The sequence below is a fragment of the Pterocles gutturalis genome, unplaced genomic scaffold (assembly GCF_000699245.1).
Source record: "Pterocles gutturalis isolate BGI_N339 unplaced genomic scaffold, ASM69924v1 scaffold25064, whole genome shotgun sequence".
Lineage (NCBI taxonomy): Eukaryota > Metazoa > Chordata > Aves > Pterocliformes > Pteroclidae > Pterocles > Pterocles gutturalis.
In genome coordinates, this window is record NW_010136538.1 from 396 (window position 1) to 19,680 (window position 19,285).

A 19,285-nucleotide genomic window follows, 5' to 3' on the forward strand; every position below is an offset into this window, starting at 1 on the left:
CAAAGTAACACCTCTATCTTCATATATCTTGATAAGTTGTCCAATTCAATAATCACAGAGAACTGCAGCTTCACTCCATTATACAGAATACCGAAAAAGATTATTTGAATGCACAGTGTTCTGATTGTACAAAAATCTACACCTCCTGGACAAGAATATGTAAACAAGACAAACTATGCATTAGTAACACATATTATAGTAAATCAGTTTAATCACTAACCTTTGGCCAATTCTTTTCTTAATTTCAAAATAGCATCAATGTCACAGTCAGCAGTAGCATATGCATGAGGTATAGTAGTTTTAGACTCTGTTAATCTTTTAGCAATAACTCTTCGGATGTTGCTAGCTGGGATTTCTGTGAATGTGCCCTGAAAGAAATTACATACTTCATATTAAATATCAAGAGAGCAAACATACTTCCCCTTTGCTGAAACAGGACTCCAGCACTGATGCATTATCATCAGTGCTCACTTCAAATATTCCCTAGATATCAAAAAATTATATATTCCAACTACTGAAATTAATATGATTAAAACCATTGAGTGTTCTAGTCTATTCCACTTGGATCAACACAACAGGTTTTAAAGATTAAAGATAGCTTCACTTTACCATATAGAATGATTCCTACTATAGTAGGAAACTGCTTAAAAAAACTTTTTTTTCAAATATTCAGGCATTCATTCTCAGCCAGACTATGTAAGCACAGTTCCATCTACCAGACCTGGCATATTGCTCAGAATATGCTTTGTTGCATTTAAAGTATAATAGAATATTTCCTCAGTAAGCTACTGCTTTTTCAGTTCTCTGAGTGGTTCCTTAAGGTAGACTTTATGGCATAGTTTTTTTTGTTATTCTTCTCTCTCCTTCCTGATATATTTAGTAATGTTTCAATGCAGAAGCCTTCCCAACTTTTTCATGGAAGCAAGTCAACTTCCGAGGAATCTCTTGAAATATCAGTGACTACAGAAAGCAAGAAAATAAGTGTTTCTGTAAAACATTATTTTTTATACCTAATCTATAACATGTATACTATACACTGAGTAGTACTCAACACTAAAAAAACTGCAATATGCATGTTCTGGTGCAATCACAGAAACATTTTTTCTGTAATGGAAAATAGCTAAGTTTGAGCTTTCTGTGTTTTGTTTGAGTCTTTGTACAGTGAAAAAAAAGCAGCATTTTCTGAGTACTATGAATTGCAGCTACATTGTAAACTTCAGTCTGCACAGATACTTCAAATTTCGTTCCAGAGCCAGAAAGGTTTTCCCCCCTCATATTTCACAAAAGCTTCTCAATTTCTATTAATGTGCATTTCAGCACAGGAATTTAAAATTATTTTAAAAATAATTTCTGGTATTTCTAACATTTCAAATTAACACAGAAACTGTGTTTAGGTACTAGCATTTGCAATATTACTCTTCAAAACAACCACTAAGCCCTTCCTTTATTTGCATCTTGACAACTCATCAATGGAGATCTACATATACTTACATTGCAGGAAAGCAAACAAATGACGTAGAGTAAAAATAAATCAGGATTCACGTTTTTCCAAGTTTGGAAATACACACTGACATACTGATCCTGCAGGGATTGAGGGAAAGGGTGTATTGTTGATTTCCAAACTAGTGACATGTTCCTCTTTAGGGACTGAAATAAAACTGCTGCCTCTCTAACTCTCCCCTTTCCAAAACCTGCAATGTAAATTTTTTCATGGCTTCAATTTGCAAGTTACCCAAAGTAGTGTGTGGAAGATAATGTTGAGAGCTCTGCAGTTTGAATTACACTGGTTTAGAATCACTCAAACATACTAAAAACTGCACAACTGGAATTGGCATCTGGGTGGCCTTAATTTCCTTTGTCTCTCCAGTTCTGGAAATGTCAAATAGTTACTTCAGTAGCCATGGCAATATTTAGCTGTAGCAATGTTGAGGACTTAACAGACATGTTACCAGTGCAGTAGGTTGTCCTGGCCTGGAAACTGGTGGAAATGCTGGCCTTGGATAAGCAGAAGTCACATCTGCTGCTTGCGAAGCAGAAGGCACTGCAGTAGGCTGGAGAGGAGCTGGAGAAATCACAGGTTTCAATTCACTGGGTTTGCCCTTTTGCTTCTCTTGCAGAAGTTTGAGAGCATCCCTGGTGATTAAACACAGTGAAACAATGACAACAAAGAAACTATTTCAAAAATTCCCGAAGTACTACTACTCCACCACTTAATTTTAATTAATTAGCTGCTTCTGTGCATTTAAATTTCTGTTGTCAAACCACACATTAACTGATATGAATTTTGTCTGTGATTTTTTTTAGTAAATTCTCATTAACTTCTGTTAATAAAAGGGTTTGAATATGCAGTAAAAGAAAACATTTGTGTTGGAGAAGCACAACATTAATCATCACAAATTGTGAGTGTACAAAGTAATTTATGAACCGCACAAACCGTTCTTCTGAAGAAGATAGAGTACACTTACTCAGGCTATAAAGCCTCAAACAAAAGCTGTTTCATCTGCCATATTTGAATTTAAAGTGATTAATTACTGCTTATAAAGCAACATGCTAAAAATTACCACTGACGAAGCTAAACAGAAAAGACTGCATTTACACCACCACTGCCAATTGCAAGGGAAATAAGCTATAGTAAAATGTCTGTTTTGCAGTTGTGACTGCACCTACACTTGCAACTTGTTAGAACAGCTATCAGTTATGGATTTCCTCTCTTTATGCTCTAGATCTGATAACAAAAGTCAGTATCATATACCCTAGAGAAACCTTTGTGTACATGATGCAGTGATGTCTTCATGAAGTGATAGAGATTTATCTACATAAAGTTTTATTACATAAACTGGCAGCAGAAATTAAAAATAAATGTAAAAATCAACTACTTACAACCATACCATGGCTTTGAAACATAAGCCATAAATACTAAACAACAAAGCCATGTAATTTCATTAGATTACTGCTTGAGAGAGAGTCTATTTTTGAGTGAGACTCGATAATTGGGGCGTTATTAAATTTCTGTAGAAAGGACAACATCTCAGAACAACATTTAGCGTTCTTAGTTCTTCCTAACAAAGTAGCACTCCAGAACCCAGAAGTGAAAATTGAAAAGCTTTGTATGTTCTATATAACGCCTTTTACTGATTGCTGACTTGCTTCAATTTATTTTTAGCTTCAATACATACTTCAGTAAACTATATTAATAACTGAAAAAAAGACTGAGCTCAGGATGTAAATTTGTCATTATTAAAGTTGTTACTTGTTTCCCAAAATTAACATGCTAGCCAAAATTTGTTTTAAAGATAAGTGTTTAACTACTATGGCAGGAAAAAAATGACATTTCATTGAATGAAAGTCTTCCCCTAGCATTAAAACTCGAGGAAAAAAAAGTAACTGCATGACATAATGAAACTCTCCTAGTTAACATATTAGAAGCTCCTAAAAATTATTTACTGGTTTTAACTAGGCAGTCATGAGACAGACCATCTGCTCATTATATTACATAAACTAAAGCTCTTGTAGCTTCTTATATACTTTAAAGCTGAGAAATGTTTTTAAATTATTTCCACATATTATGCAAATGACAAAAACCAGATGGTCCTACCTACTACAGCCAAGTCAAAATGCTTTAATAATTTTGGCAGCTTCTAGTGTGTTTTAATCCCACCCTCAATTTCACACAATTTAACTAGTTAAGAAAAATAGGTACAGCAATGTTATGATTGTCATGGTTACAAGATTGAGAACCTGCATGTAAGTAAAGCTGGAGGAGGCAGCAAAGCAAATGAAAGTAAACAGATTTCAGCAGAAGCAGGGCAAATAAATGTTTTATTAGAACTGGAAAAGGAAGGGTTGGACACATCTTTCCAACTACTCTATAAACCTCTATCAACACAGGACAGTAATCAAGAAAGATGAGAAAGAGAGGTAACAAACATGAAAGAGAGCAGTCTGCTCCCATAAGAGCTTGGTAAACATTTATGAAACAAAAATATGCCTTACCAAACGGTAACTAGAAGTATGCAGATTCTGGCAACTCTGTTACACTTCAGTTTACCACTAGTACAGAAGTGGTTAATCTTTCCACTTCATGTTACCCAAAATCCAAAGAATGGCAAAAGTAAACTGAGTATTTTGTGCTCAAAATAGACTTTGTTTGACATGGACAAGTTAGAGGTTATACACACACCTAAAAAATCACTAAGGATCCAACGGTGCAACAGGAGATGCACAGGTCGATACTAGCTTCCTCTGGTACCAGTTATTGTTACTAAACTGTCCTAATCCCCTTTCACCTGAATATCCAATTACCCAGCTCATAGAGGATTTGCTGGAAGAAGGTGATTTCTATCAATGTTATAGAAAGAACTCATGCCTCCCTAATGGCAGCTGACAAATTGCATGCAGCATGGATCCCACTCTAAGTCTGCACTCAATGAACACACATGAAATGACCCTCCGGAAAACCAGCACTCTATGTGTGTGCTGTGCCTTATTTGCAAGCTGAAAATGCAAATGCCTGAGCAGCTCTGAGAACCCAAATTACACTAACTTAGTGACAGCTGGAAGAAATCCACAGATGGAAGGAAAAGACAGTTATTATTGGTAACTAGCCCCTCCACCTTTTTATGGTTGTATTTAGAAATCTCTTCATCACTAGTAAATAGGATGAGAAAGGGCAGGAGTAGTCTAAAAAAAATCAACAATTTTAACATAACTCTCCAAAACCAGTGTCTGAGCTGATGAGTGGGAACATTGCGCAATCTTTGACAGAAGTTAGGAGTTACTTTGTACTTTCTGGGACTGCTAAGGTCCTATGTTTTGTCTCAGACAATTTGGGCAGAACATGTAAGCAGAAGAGTCACCACTGTGTCCAGGAAGAAGAAAAGTTTCTTTTGTGATCGGACATTAGCAAGTTGTTAACATCATTTTGAGCAATGGGCACTCCTGTTGAGGTGGTGTATGGCTGCTGGGGCTGGGGTTCCTCTCCCCGGCAGGGAAGCAGCTGCCTCCCCCCTCCAGCCCCCCCGAAGCCAACCTGGACACAGGGCTGTTGTCGCCCCCCCCAAGGGCAACCTGGAAGGTCACCTGGATACAGGGCTGTCGCCCTGAACTGTGTAACACGTGAGTATGACCACCTACTCTTTGTCGACCTGTCACCCTAGGGACAAAGATTCTACCTGAGAAAACGCTGGAACCAAGGGGTGGTGAAATCTTTGTCTCTGCCACTCTCTGTCCCTCCTTTCTTCTCTCTTAATTCTTTCCTACCCTGTTTTCTGAGTTTACTCCTGAATAATTGATAGTGCTGTCTGATGCTTAACCCTGAAGAAGTGATAAGCATTATCTGTTGGCTGAGCAGTTGATCCGTAACTTTTTTTTTGCTGTTGTTGAGGTAATGAAATAAAAATTGTGTGGAACCATTTCTCTGAGTCATTGTCTGACTCTGCCAACTCTGTGGCCCTGCTGAGTGGGATTGGCAATCCAGTCAGTGCTCCTTTTTGGGGACATCACAAAAGATTCACCTCCCTCATTCACCCACTGAGTGGGGCAAGACACTGACACATCAATTTTCTAGTATATTTCTTATGAAAGCAGAAGTTATTACTTAAAAATAAAAGCTGCCACTCCATAAAACAAAAACAAGCTGAAGAAGACAACAGTAATTCAGCCTGGCACAGATTAAGAGTAATGAAGTATCAGCCTACTAAGCGAGTAGATTACGACAAAGAAAGCTATTAAGGGAAAGCTCCTATTGCTATTAAGTTTGAATTGAACTTAAAGATAGGAAGTTGGGGGGAAAAATCTTGCTTGCTTACATAACTATCTTTCTTTGTTTCTTGTAATCTGGTAAGTGCGAGCCCTGTTCAATAAGGAAACTCAAGAGTTTAAAAGCAAAAAGTGAACTTGTAACACTCCCTCAAAGAATCAATTGCTAGTCTACTTGGAAAAGAGACCATGAGTTACTCAGCTAATAAAGCACGGCATTGTATTTTAACAGTAATCTCAAATTAGCAAAAGAAACATTTCCCTGAATATCTGTAGCAGCTCTTTACAAAAATCTGCAAACATTTCATTTCAAACTGAACATAATAGCAGAGTCTGTAGGCATCTGAAAGATTAACACCATTTGAAAAGAATAGTTAAAAACCCCCAGACAGTCTGTATCTTAAAATGACATTTCAAAGTTAAATCTTTTGTATGGAAGAAAGCAGTTTTGAAAAAAAAAAAAAAATCTCCATGACAACTAGGGAATGTTAATTAGGTAGATCAAAGTCCAAGAATGTTTGACTTGCCACAGCCTAGTAACACACCATAAATTACCATTACACATACATAATTAAGAAAAAACTCTCTCTGATAATTAGCTGTTACATAGGATATGATATATATTCAACTCCTTTTTTTATCTCAACTCAGCCAAAAACAACAGGAAAAAGTTTTGAAAAAACAGGAGACTTCTACTGTCTGCTTCTCTGGATTCAATTCCAAGTTATGCTGACCTGGCTGTCTTTGAATGAAACAGGAATGACAGCAGCTAACAAGGTCTGTGTAGGTGAATGATGGCATTTGTCAAAAGGAATAATTTTACTGAGAACAAAAATAAGTATTCCTGCCAAAATCCTCATCGCCAATAACATACACACTCATGTGAAGATAACGCACCGTTTCAAGGCTAAGGGCTCTGCATCTACCACAACACATTTTTATACACAAGTTCCTCACTCCAAGGCTTGAATATCAATCATTACATCAGAATACTCAAAAAGTACAGAACAAACCACAGGCTTGTAAACAAATATTCTTTAAATCAAAGATGGGGAAAAAAACAAAGATGTGAGAAAAATGGAACTCTGGAATTCTTACCATTACACTTCATTGCTCTCTCCCCACTCTAATAAAAAAAGGAACAAACTAAATCCTGGCAGACTTCATAACTGAACTACAACGAAAGAAGCAAAAGATTTGAACTCCCCAAAGAAAAAGAGCAGAAGAAAACAGGCCACTGGTATTTTATTTTGGCTCTGAATACATGAGTAGTAAAATTCTTGAGATCCACAATGCGAGCTAACAGTGGTGCCTCAGAGTTGATAATCACCACTAGGCTGAGCTGCAGGAAATGTGACAGCAGTACCATGCAGCTCAGATGGGATATAAAAACAAAAAGGGTTTTTTTTTTAATTAAAGACTTCTTACAATATTTACTAGACTATTCTCCATATCTTCAACAGGTTTTTGAAATTTAACTAAGTCACCCCTCCACAGAAAAAAAATTGGAACAAAAAGGTGGCTTTTTAAATAAATGGACTTTTCAAGTTCATGGAGATTGTTCTAAGTTCAAAGGAAGAAATAAGGGAATATGAGGTTGTAGCTTTACTGAAAGATCTACGTACTCTTTAGTGAAGATTCCTCGAGGCCCAGAGGGTGTAACATTGCTTGGATCTAGTCCATGTGTTTCCAGAATGTTGCGAGCTGCAGGACTTAAGCGAACCCTAAAGAAATGAGGAAAAAAATAAACTATTTAAACAGTAAGATTAACTTATTTCATTTAATGTATATCAAGAGAAACTATGCAATATATGCCCTATTTCAAAAGCAACAGCTGGGGACGAAAAGAGAGTTCTGTACAAAGGCTGTGATCCTAACACTGAAGTCAGACTGCACCCCTTCACTAAGCTTTAATGCAAGACTGAACTTAAAAACACAATAATGATCTTAAAGAGATCAAATAAAGAGTGGAAAACTCATCTCCAAACTTTCCTGTTACAGGAGTGACACAACTTGTGGATTCTTCTGGAAAAGGGTCATCAGTAAAAAAACAAACACATTTTTTTAAGACCAGCTCATCACAGTTACATTAAAAACAAAAGAGTTCCAGGAGCTCAGACAAGAGGGTTGCTCATCTCCATTATTTGTTTGGCTAGCTGTAATTGCATCGTTATTGCAGCTTAATTCTAATTATAACATTACCTTTGCTCTAGCTTCAATTTTACTTTACAGGATTGAATTAATGAAATGGCTACTTCTTCAGAAAGCAAAAGTACAGATGTAGTTGCATAATTCAGTATCTGCCTTATAAGGCTAAATATTAAGCCCCACCCCACTAAAACATTTTAATCAGCATACACCCAAGATACACTACAATATTAGTAATCTGTACCTGCCATCTGGACCTAGATGGGGTATGCTCAACAGTAACATTTCTGCCTGGAAACAGAAACAGGGATGGACTACAAAGCACAGTACATAGCTACAGAACACTCAGCGTACCTTAGCACGATTTGCTTTCTGAAATGAGGGAAAAAACCAACACGTACAGAAGAGATTTCAGAATTCTTAGATACAAAAATAGCAGTATTTTCATAAAATTATTTCCACAAAATCTCCAATTCACCATTTCCTAAAGGCAACTATATCGAGTTTTAAGAACTGTCCACAAGACGTTGACAAAAAAACCATGTCATAAATAATCACTTGATTCCAGATGCTAATACATCTCTAATTAACAGTTGCAATGAAACAGACTAATTTCTGATGTTCTTTGGTACTAAAATGCAAGACTTAATCCTTTCAAGGATACTTTCCTTGGATCATAATCCCACTACAGGTAACCTTTAGGCAATGATCTGAATTAGTTTTCCTCCACTTGCATGAGAAGAGCCTAAATGCTGACAGTAAACATAGCAAACCAGACAGAAAAGGTAATGAGGTTTAAAACACAAACAAAAAAACCCACACAGAAACCAGAAAACAAACAAAAAACAACCCGAAACGACCAGAATCAGTTTGTGTAGCACATGCTACCAAAATTAGTTTCCTATTCTCTTTAATAAGCTGTAATTTCACAGCTTTTGTGTTACCACAATTCACACCACATGAGGAGTGATACCTCCAAATAAGGTACAACCTGCAACACAAACCAGTGATTTGTAGATTACTGTTACCCAACATTTCTGGGTTCATTTACTCCTCATCTAAGATGTTTGCAACACTTAAAGCACCCTAACAGACCAAAGCAAAACTAACAAAGAGCATGTAAACCCACAGTTTTGAGTTTTTCCACATTCCACTGTTATGAAAACAAGAAATTTTTTTTTAATATCAAAAATGCAATAGCTTGGAAGAGTTTTGGACTGTGTCATTTGTTTATTTAGTTTTTCCTCCTAAAAAAGAACTGGAAAACAAGTTACAGATAAACTGAGCCTGTGATGTGTAAGCAAGAATGTCCATTGTATATAAGCACAACTTCTTCCTAATCCTTCATAAAACAATTGCATGCCAGAATATAAGCACATCCATAGATGGTGTTCTAATAAAAATATGTGTTTTAAATTGACTTACTGGGCTTACCAGCAAAGAAGCATTCCGGGCAGGCAAGCTTTATTACCTCACACATTCTGAAACACTCTCTGAAACTAACAGGTTAATACTAGTTAAAAAGGAACAAAAGATTCTTCTTGGTTCAGCTCTACAGATTTAACTAAATAACAGTTCTATTTCAAATGTAGAAACTTACTGCAATTTTCCAGGTTGATGTTCCAGTTTAGGAGGGGCTGAAACTGAAGGACCTGCAGGAGCTGAGGTAAGCACAGGTGCAGGCGGAGCCAGAGAAGATGGATCACTGCCATCAACAGGTATTTCAACTTGCTTCCAGTCCTGTCCTTCCTCTACCAGCAGACCAATTAGCGAGCCCAAGCGAACATTTTTGCTTCCTTCTTCCACCTAAATTTAAGGCAATGAGAACATTAAGTTGACAGTTGGACTACATGGTGGATAAGGAATTGGCTGGATGGTGGCACTCAGAGAGTTGTGATCAACGGCTCAATGTCTGAGTGGTGAACAGTGACGAGTGGCATCCCACAGGGATCAGTACTGGGACCAGTGCTGTTTAACATCTTTGTTGGAGACATGGACAGTGGGATTGAGTGCACCCTCAGCAAGTTTGCCGATGACACCAAGCTGTGTGGTGTGGTGACATGCTGGAGGGAAGGGATGCCATCCAGAGGGACCTGGACAGGCTGGAGAGGTGGAACCATGCCAAACTCATGGAGTTCAACAAGGCCAAGTGCAAGGTCCTGCACATGGGTCGGGGCAATCCCAAGCACAAATACAGGCTGGGAGGAGAATGGATTGAGAGCAACTCTGAGAAGGACTTGAGATGAGATGAGATGAGAAGCTGAACATGAGCCGGCAGTGTGCACCTGCAGTCCAGAAACCAACCGTGTCCTGGGCTGCACCAAAAGAAGCTTTAGCAGCAGGTTGAAGGAGGTGATTCTCCCCTTCTGCTCTGCTCTCGTGAGACCCCACCTGGAGTACTGCATCCAGCTTTGGAGTCCTCAGCACAGGAAGGACATGGACCTGTTAGGGTGAGCCCAGAGGAGGCCACAAAGATGGTCAGAGGGCTGGAGCACCTCCCCTATGAGGAGAGGCTGAGACAGTTGGGGTTGTTCAGCCTGGAGAAGAGAAGGCTCTGGGGAGACCTTCTGGCAGCCTTCCAGTACCACAGGAGAGATGGGGGGGGCTCTCTTTATCAGGGAGTATAGTGATAGGACATGGGGTAATGGCTTTAAGCTGAAAGAAGGCAGATTTAGATTAGCTATTAGGAGGAAATTTTTCACTGTGCGGGTGGTGAGGCAGTGGCCCAGGGTGTCCAGAGAAGCTGTGGATGCCCCATCCCTGGAGGTGCCAAGGCTGGATGAGGCTTTGAGCAACCTGGTCACATGGAGGGTGTCTCTGCCCATGGCATGGGGGTTGGAACTCAATCTTTAAAGGTCCTTTCCAACCCAAGCCATTCTATGATTCTATATACTCTGCTGTCTAGACTAATAGGACTATAAATGGTGAATGTAAAAATTTCAGGCATATTAATGACACTTCATGAAGAAAATATATCCCATTTATTCCTACTATTAATAAGATGACTCATGACTGAAGTTAATTACAGTTGCTATTATAAGGAGAGGAATATTAACTTAGGCATCAAAATACCATACATCTAAAGTTAACATTCAGAAAAAGTAAGCAAGTTACAGATTACTGAGTACTTCCAAGAACAAAGTCACATTAGCTACTGAAAACAAATGTGGATGCCTTATCTTTGCCAACAGAGCCTGAAAACGTTGCTGGACACGTTGAGCAAATGTACTTTGAGGTATCTACCCTGTGTCTAGCAGTGTTACTTTTTAAAACACAAGCTTGTAAATTCAGAAGCTAAGGGAACAAAAAGAACCCAAAATCCCACAACAGCAACGGTGCCCCATTACTACTTTTTGAATAAGATAGCATTCACCTTCCACTAACTTCCACCTCTAAGCTTGTCTATTTTAACATAACTGGTGCCAAATAACAAGTCTGTCCACCAAGAAAGTGACAGCATTTATGTAGTACGTAAATCACTGTTTCAAGGAACATCTGAACAGAAAATTTACAGAAAGAGAAATCTAATCTAATCTAAATATAATCTAATTAGATTGGATAAAGCTAATCTGTTGTAGCTGTTCCTTTTAAAACAAAAAGTTATTTGTATCACAGTCAAAGTATCTCTTTGATGCTTTGGCAGATAAAGGCATGGCAGTCATGTTAACTTAACAACCTGATGAAGGGCTCCTCCTACAGTCTCTGAAATGGATGCAGAAGTACAACTAACTCTTCAGGTTCCCAAAAGCAGTAACATTTCCAGGGCCAAACGTAAAGATAACCCTTTAGGACCATAGATAGTCAAATACAACTTAAACTTACATGTTACATGAACACTAGGTAAATTATAGTGTAATGCTACTTTTTTAAGAGTATTTATTACACTTAATTTAAGACTTAGTTCAATACTTCTTGTTCTGATCTCTTGATGCATTCTTCTCCATTGATATTCTGAAAAGCCTAATTTGAGAGAAGAAAGTTTGAAGAGTCCATCAAGACTTGACCATATTTTATTTTTATTGAGATAACTATAAAGTACTTGAGGATGACAGAATGCCAACCAGAAGTCTTGAACTGATTTGTCTAATGCTGAAAGATTCTAACACAGAAAGGCCCATTGATAAACAGATTTAGAAAACTATGTATAATTGCAATGGTACTACCACTCATAATCAAATAAAACAGCAGCTTGGAGCCAGTACAAACACAACCTACCTAACCTAGTCACTGAACCACAAAAACTGGGAAAACCAGAAGAAAACAAAGCTATAAATGTACAAAATACTTGAGTTATTCACTCTAATAATTTTACAGCATTGTCATACTTAGCACTGAACAAGATATTTAGGAAAACTATGTTTATCGGCATAACACTCATGTTTTTTTGCTAATTGACGGGGCTAGCACAAAGGACACAGGTGCCAAATGAAAGGAGCAAGCTTGTTTTGACTTATGTTTAAAGTGATAAAATAATGAGAAAAATCATACAGTGAAAATAAATTAAAGCAAGATAAGGTAAAGCAGCAAAATTTTAAGTGAACTACTACAGCAAGCAGAAAGTAAGGTAATGCACCTAATCATTACTACACAGAGTTAGCGATAGTGATTAAGAAAGATACATCAGCGATTGCCCTGATCATACGTTACCATCACCCAGTTTTGCAGTTGCTGGGGAGCCTGGATGCAGCGAGGATTTGGAAAACCCATCCCGGCAATTGGGAAATCTCTGTACAGTGTGCCCACTGTATAGAGGAGGCTTCCAAATTTCCCTGCAAATGGTCCCTGCTTTTATACAGTTAAACAAACAACTTTCTATCTTAAGCTGCGAAAAAACATCTGGTGTGGTTTTTTTTCCTTATTAACTTTTTCCCACATTTGGCCAGAAGCCGAGAAAAGTTAAGAAGTAAAGGTATCTGGTTATCTTTGATTATGTATCTCTCAACAAAGCCCGTCCGCATCCTGTTCCATTCTGTCACGTAGAGGTCTGCTTGAAGGTTTGAGTTTTGTTTTTTGGTGAGTGGGGCTGCCGTTACACAACTATTATCTTACAGCAAGCGTTACAGCAATGCTCTATCAGCGTTACAACAAAAGCTTTTATAAATTGGCATACATTCATAAGGTTATACATTGCATATGTGATCAATATGATACATATCAGGTATATTGTAAAGTTCACCTAGAGGTCAACTTCGGTTCAGGGCCTCACTGCTCAGGCCCTAGTGTTTCAGATGTTTGATCCATACCAATGACGAGACAACAGATAGGTTCCCCAAGTTCAAAATATTCCCCATACCATACTAATATGCAGCAGTTAATATTTTTTACAAAATGAAAATAAACCTTTTTGTATGTCTTCTCTTACCTTTACTAATGCTTGCACATAGAACAGAAAACATTTTTATTTCTGTAAGCAGACTACATACTGTAACTGAATAGATCAAAAAGCACTGCAACATGCTCGTGGTGTCAGGTCCTTACCACAATTTTGGTGTGACAGTGCTTTAATGGAGCTCTGATAACACATGCAGAAACCCAACAGGGATAGTTGAGCCTTCAGAAACATAATGCAACCCTTAGACTAGTTAGGTTTGGTTTATAACCCAGAATTATATGAACATTCAAAGCCATCAATGCTGTCAACCCTCACTCTTCAGAGCAAGCCATTTGTCTTTTTTCTCATGTTTGCCACTCCAAGACAGTTAGGTGAAAACTCCTGCATTCCTTATTTTCCAATGCAAGTTTCCAGCCCAGATGACTGCAGAGTTTATACTTTTTTAAAAAAGTGTATGCATGTATTTTTTTAGCGTGTTTTTAAACACACAGCCTTTGCAGATCAGAACTAGAATAGACAAAGAAAAGTTATTATTTTGCTTAAGTTTTCATCTCCTGGATTTTTGAGCCACTTCCACATTTTTCACACTTCCCAATACCAGAAAACCTCTCTGCATAAATCTCAATGAACACCAGAACCTCAGATGTAGAAAGAGCTGAATTAAGTAGCTTCACAATACTTCTCTCACCCTGTGTACACATAGCCAAGCAGGGTCAAAAGGATCCTAACTTTGCTGAACGAACATACATGTACCGAAGTAGATGTTTATTTCCTACACTGGGAAGGAAAGGTGGATGGAACTTAGACTGGTTCACTCAGCAGTGGAAGTTTTATATAAAGTAGTTTCAGTTCATACCAATTCTCATTCAGGTCATGAAGGAGAAAATGGTAATGGATATTAAATCCAGTTCTTAAACAATCATTCATCATCTGGTTTTGGTCCAAATTGAACTAATAAATATTTTAGGAAAAAAAAAAAAAAAAGGCAGCATTAATTTAAGAAGGAACTCTACTGAAAGAGTAATCACCATTCTGAAATTACACTTCTAATATTTTCATTCAGACACTTAATCTTTTTTTCCTGCATTTTACACTGAACCAGATGTGATCATTCAAGGACCTATTCAGACAGAAAAAGAATATATGCATGAGTATCTATTTTGCTGTTAGCCTTCTCTTTCTTAAACGATACATACTTACATTACACAGTCAAGAAAAAACAAGAAGGGTTACAGAAGTTGAATTTATTTAATCTAATGAACCTCCTATCTTTAAAGGTAAAAACCAAACCGTCAGGCAGCTGGTGTGATTATCTGACACAGTTTTCCATACTGAACTCAGTCAAGATGATGCAGAACTGTAGTTGGCATCAAAGAACATAAAATTGTTGCCTCTTATTTTAAGAGGTTAGTAAACTTCCATGAGATGCATCAAACATTCTTAACTTCCCATCAACTACATTATATTGGAAACTTCTGAGTGGCCTTTGGAAGGAGCCTTTTCAATAAGAAATCATCTCCCCATCCACAAAACTGAGACAGCTTAATGTTATAAAATTTACACAAACATCTGCACTGTATTGGGTGTTCAGTAGAAATCCACAGGATACTCCAGAAAGACTACCAAAGATCATACTTGAGCTAAGAAAAAAAAGCAATCGGAAGATTTCTGACCTTATTGCCCCCCCTATTATTTCAGTTCCCGAAACATCAGGTTTCTTCTGTACTTTTCAGGAGACTGGAATAAAAGTCCATTTTGGGCATCTGTTCTGTACTCTAATACTTAAACCCTTCTGGAGTCCAAAAAGGGGAACTAAAAGACTCCATTAAAGATTGGGTTTACATAATAATCTGTTCATGTTCACTCCAATAAAGCTGCCTCTCTTCCCCTAAGCTGAAAGACTCTGTAGTTACGTTCTACCTCCTGGCACCTCCTTCTCAGACTCAGCTCTTGGCACACGACTGTTATTGGATCACGGGGATATCTTGGTTAACACCGAGTGTCACTGCTCCATGATACTGACATCACATAGTTGCTGGAGAGTCTGGTTTTGATCTAACAAAAAACATGCCAAAACAGATACACACACAAAGAAATTTTGGAATTTGGAATACACTCAGAATACAAGACAGGAAACATGAAAAGTACAGCTTCTGAAATACTAATGCTACTCGTAGTCATGAATTACTATCAAAGAAACTTGAAAAATCAACATTGGAGTCTGCTTTTCTTTTCTTAATGTCTCTCTGGGAATCATTCTTTAGTACTTTGACAGAGATGATCCCCATACCTCTTCTTCTCATAATCTAACAAAGCACTATCTGTAAATGTAGAATAGGTACTTCATATTAAAAAAATGAAGAGGTTGCACAAGCTTTTGTCAATGCTATTAGATGCAAAATAATCTCCAGAAACACTCAAAATTGAAGACGAGAGAATTAAAAATAGTGACAGCATTAATCATGTAGCAATTATTAAAATAACTATGTGAGGTCTAAAAACATTGAAAAGTATGTCTGATGCTAGATTTTGTCCTGGGATAGCAGAATAGATTCTATGAAACTTATTAGATGTGTTGCTCCACAGCTGAACACAAAAACAGAAGTCTCAAGGTGTTACACAAAAAATGAACATCTGGGAAAAACTACTATTTAGCAATGCAAGTCAAAAGAAGGAAAAGATTTACAGAATTCTTACTTGTTTATATAAACTAGTGTTTAAAAAAAAGGAAGTTATTCTGTAGAAATTAAACACAAGTAACAATTTTTGGTAAGCCCTGATAGACTTCACTTGGAGCTTACATCACCTCTTGTCCCCACCCAGCCCTCCACCTATTTTGATGCTTTCATTTTTGCAAAAGATGTTCCCTTTGCTTATACAAAAAAGGAAGATAACAAACAGACCATTACTTCTTAAATGACACCACACAGGAAACTACTCTCCCTTTTTTTTTTGCAAGGGATAACTATGCAAATACACGCTGTTATAAGAAAATGCAACTATAGCAGAGACAGGCAACCTCATATACCAACCCAAATAGCTTCTGTAATAGGAGCAGAAAATGTCAGAAAAAGTGGTGAATATTGAAAGGGAAGGAAAATCCTTTCCCTGTCTTTACACAAAATTAACAACATTTTCATTCACAGAATCACAGAACAGTTTGAACTAGAAGGGACCTTAACGATCATCGAGTTCCAACCCCCCTGCCATGGGCAGGGACACCTCCCACTAGCCCAGGTTGCTCAAAGCCTCATCCAGCCTGGCCCTGAACCCCTCCAGGGATGGGGCATCCACAGCTGCTCTGGGCAACCTGGGCCACTGCCTCACCCCCTGCACAGGAAAACATTTCTTCCTAATATCCAATTTAAATCTGCCCTCTTTTGGCATAAAAACATTACTGCCCCGTCCTATCACTACACTCCCTGATAAAGGGTCCCTCCCCATCTCTCCTGTAGCCCCCTTTCAGCACTCGAAGGCTGCTGTTAGGTCTCCTCGGAGCCTTCTCCAGGCTGAACAACCCCAACTCTCTCAGCCTGTCCTCAGAGGGGGGGTGCTCCAGCCCTCTGATCATCTTCATGGCCTCCTCTGGACTCACTCCAACAGGTCGAGGTCTTTTTTATGTTGGGGGCACCAGAGCTGGATGCAGTACCCCAGGTGGGGTCTCACCAGAGTGGAGCAGAGGGGGAGAATCCCCTCCTTCGACCTGCTGCTCACACTTATTTTGATGCAGCCCAGGACACGGTTTGCTTTCTGGGCTGCCAGCGCACACTGCCGGCTCATGTTCAGCTTCTCATCAACCACCCTTCTGTTCAGGGCTGCTCTCTATCCATTCTCCTCCCAGCCTCTATTTGTGCTTGGGATTGCCCCAACCCATGTGCAGGACCTTGCACTTGGCCTTGCTGAACTCCATGAGGCTGGCACGGTCCCACCTCTCCAGCCTGTCCAGGTCTCGCTGGATGGCATCCCTTCCCTCCAGCGTGTCGACCGCGCCACACAGCTTGGTGTCATCAGCAGTCCCACTGTCCATGTCTCCAACAAAGATGTTAAACAACGCCAGCCTTTGCGGAATGCCGCTCATCACTCGTTTCCACTTGGACATTGAGCTGTTGACTGCAACTCTGAGTGTGACCATCCAGCCAATTCCCCTCCTTAAAGATAAGAAACTCTAAAATACATTTCCCATTATACATATTTAATGCACAAGGAAAAGATAGTCTCCCTCAATTTTTAAGCATTAAGTATGAGCTCTCAGAAAATGTACTATTTACTTCTACACAGAGGCATGAACAGAAGGCCTCAGAATTACAGACCTACTCTTCTAAATTCTGATGTGAATTAACATCAGGTTATTTTATAATAAGAAATATTTTTCAAAAACATTAGAAAACAGGAGGAGGAGAAAGGAAATTATACAGAATTTGCATTGTCTGTTTAGAATACAGCATGTAAACAATAGCACTGGACTTGAAAGCAGACCTTAAGCAATACAGGGTTAGAACCAAGTCCTGCATCGTGATCTCTGTAAGTCCAGTTGTTATTGCTTCCATCTTGGTACAGAACAGGGTTTAAAGCTAAACATAAACAAGGAACCCAAACAAACTGAGCATTATCTGTTATATATTCACATACATATGAATACTCCAAAATTAAGTTCAGAGAACTTCACATTCATCCCAGTTCTCATTCTTTATATTAAGTCTAAACAATCTAATTTTAAGAATACAGAAAAATTAATAATTCCAATAATTGTCCTCTGGGTCAGCCCATCTTGTATAATGTTCTATCTTCAATGGCCAGCACAAGATAATCTATCATGAAGATCACATATCCTCAGTAAAGTACCATCCAAAATTCCACACTCCAACTGACTGTAACTTTTTTTTTCTATAACTCAGAGTAAGAGATGTCATAAACCGCAATATTGCATTGACATAATTCATAAGGTGCAACACATACAAAACAAAATTCAGTCGGGTTAACTGAAAATCTGTTAAACAGATATAGAATCATGTACCATGTATAAGTAGTCTGGTACACATAAAAAATAAATAGAGCAATTCTTTCTCACTAGGAATATGAGTATGTGCATTATTCTGAAAGCTGAGCAGAAGGACATTTAGCTATATAAACTACTTTTTAAGGCAATATGCTAAATGATAGTCTGGAGAGAAGTTATATCATCCTACTCAGAATGGCAGAATCCCTACCAGTATTTTAGCCAATATGCCATCATCACTTGATTCCATGGTAACCACTGCTTTGTCTGTTTCAATTTCACACAATGCATCTCCAGCATTCACTGTTTCACCTGCAAAATATAACAGAATTTAAGAATACTTAGCCTAAACTTGCTTTCAGATCTATTTAACCATGAAAGATAGATATTTACCCATCTAATACAGACACTTTTCCTTCTTTAATACTTTCTACAGCTAGTTGATCGCCCATCATTATTTATCACGTCATATCACATAATTCATTCCCAAATAAAAACACTAAGGTTCAGAGACACAAACTGCCGGAGCAAAACATTAACATATTCCAAATACTGACATTTACAGTATGTTTTCCAAGAGGAAGTACACACACAATTAATTTATTTCCACATCATCATCACTAGTAACACCGCCATGAATAAAATCCTGAGCCTTACATACTCATTGCTAGCCGTAAGTCAAAGCAAGCTATTTAAAACTGTTTGGTTTTTTTTTTAAGACAATGGTCACAGGCAACAACATAAGTATCCTAGTTCCCTAGTTTGTATCTACACTATTAAAGATAATCTAATAAAACCCTCAGGAATTTTAATCTCTTTAGAAAGCATGTCTGCAAGCTTGTTTCCTCAATCTCCTATATAGTTACAAACGGTATTTTAGAAACATACTTACTTTGTGAAATAAAAATCTGCCCAAGTGTTAGAAATTGCTCTCACTACATCACACAAATCTTTGAAATACCCAAAAAGAGTATACACAAAAACTTGAAGTATACTCTTCCTCTGCTTTTAAAGAATATATCTCCACCAGAGGCAATGTAGGCCCACTGATG

General features: G+C 38.1%; 1 protein-coding gene across 1 annotated transcript; it reads right to left on the minus strand.

The window, feature by feature from the left end:
• Positions 1–215: 215 nt before the first annotated feature.
• Positions 216–18,545, minus strand: LOC104459895 (pyruvate dehydrogenase protein X component, mitochondrial-like; the record flags this gene model as incomplete). The annotated part of the gene is made up of 5 exons (XM_010082352.1): positions 216–368; positions 1,950–2,133; positions 7,383–7,481; positions 9,506–9,711; positions 18,445–18,545. Coding segments are annotated over 5 exons (743 nt in total), but the record flags the coding sequence as incomplete, so codon positions are not given.
• Between the last annotated feature and the right edge of the window lie 740 nt (positions 18,546–19,285).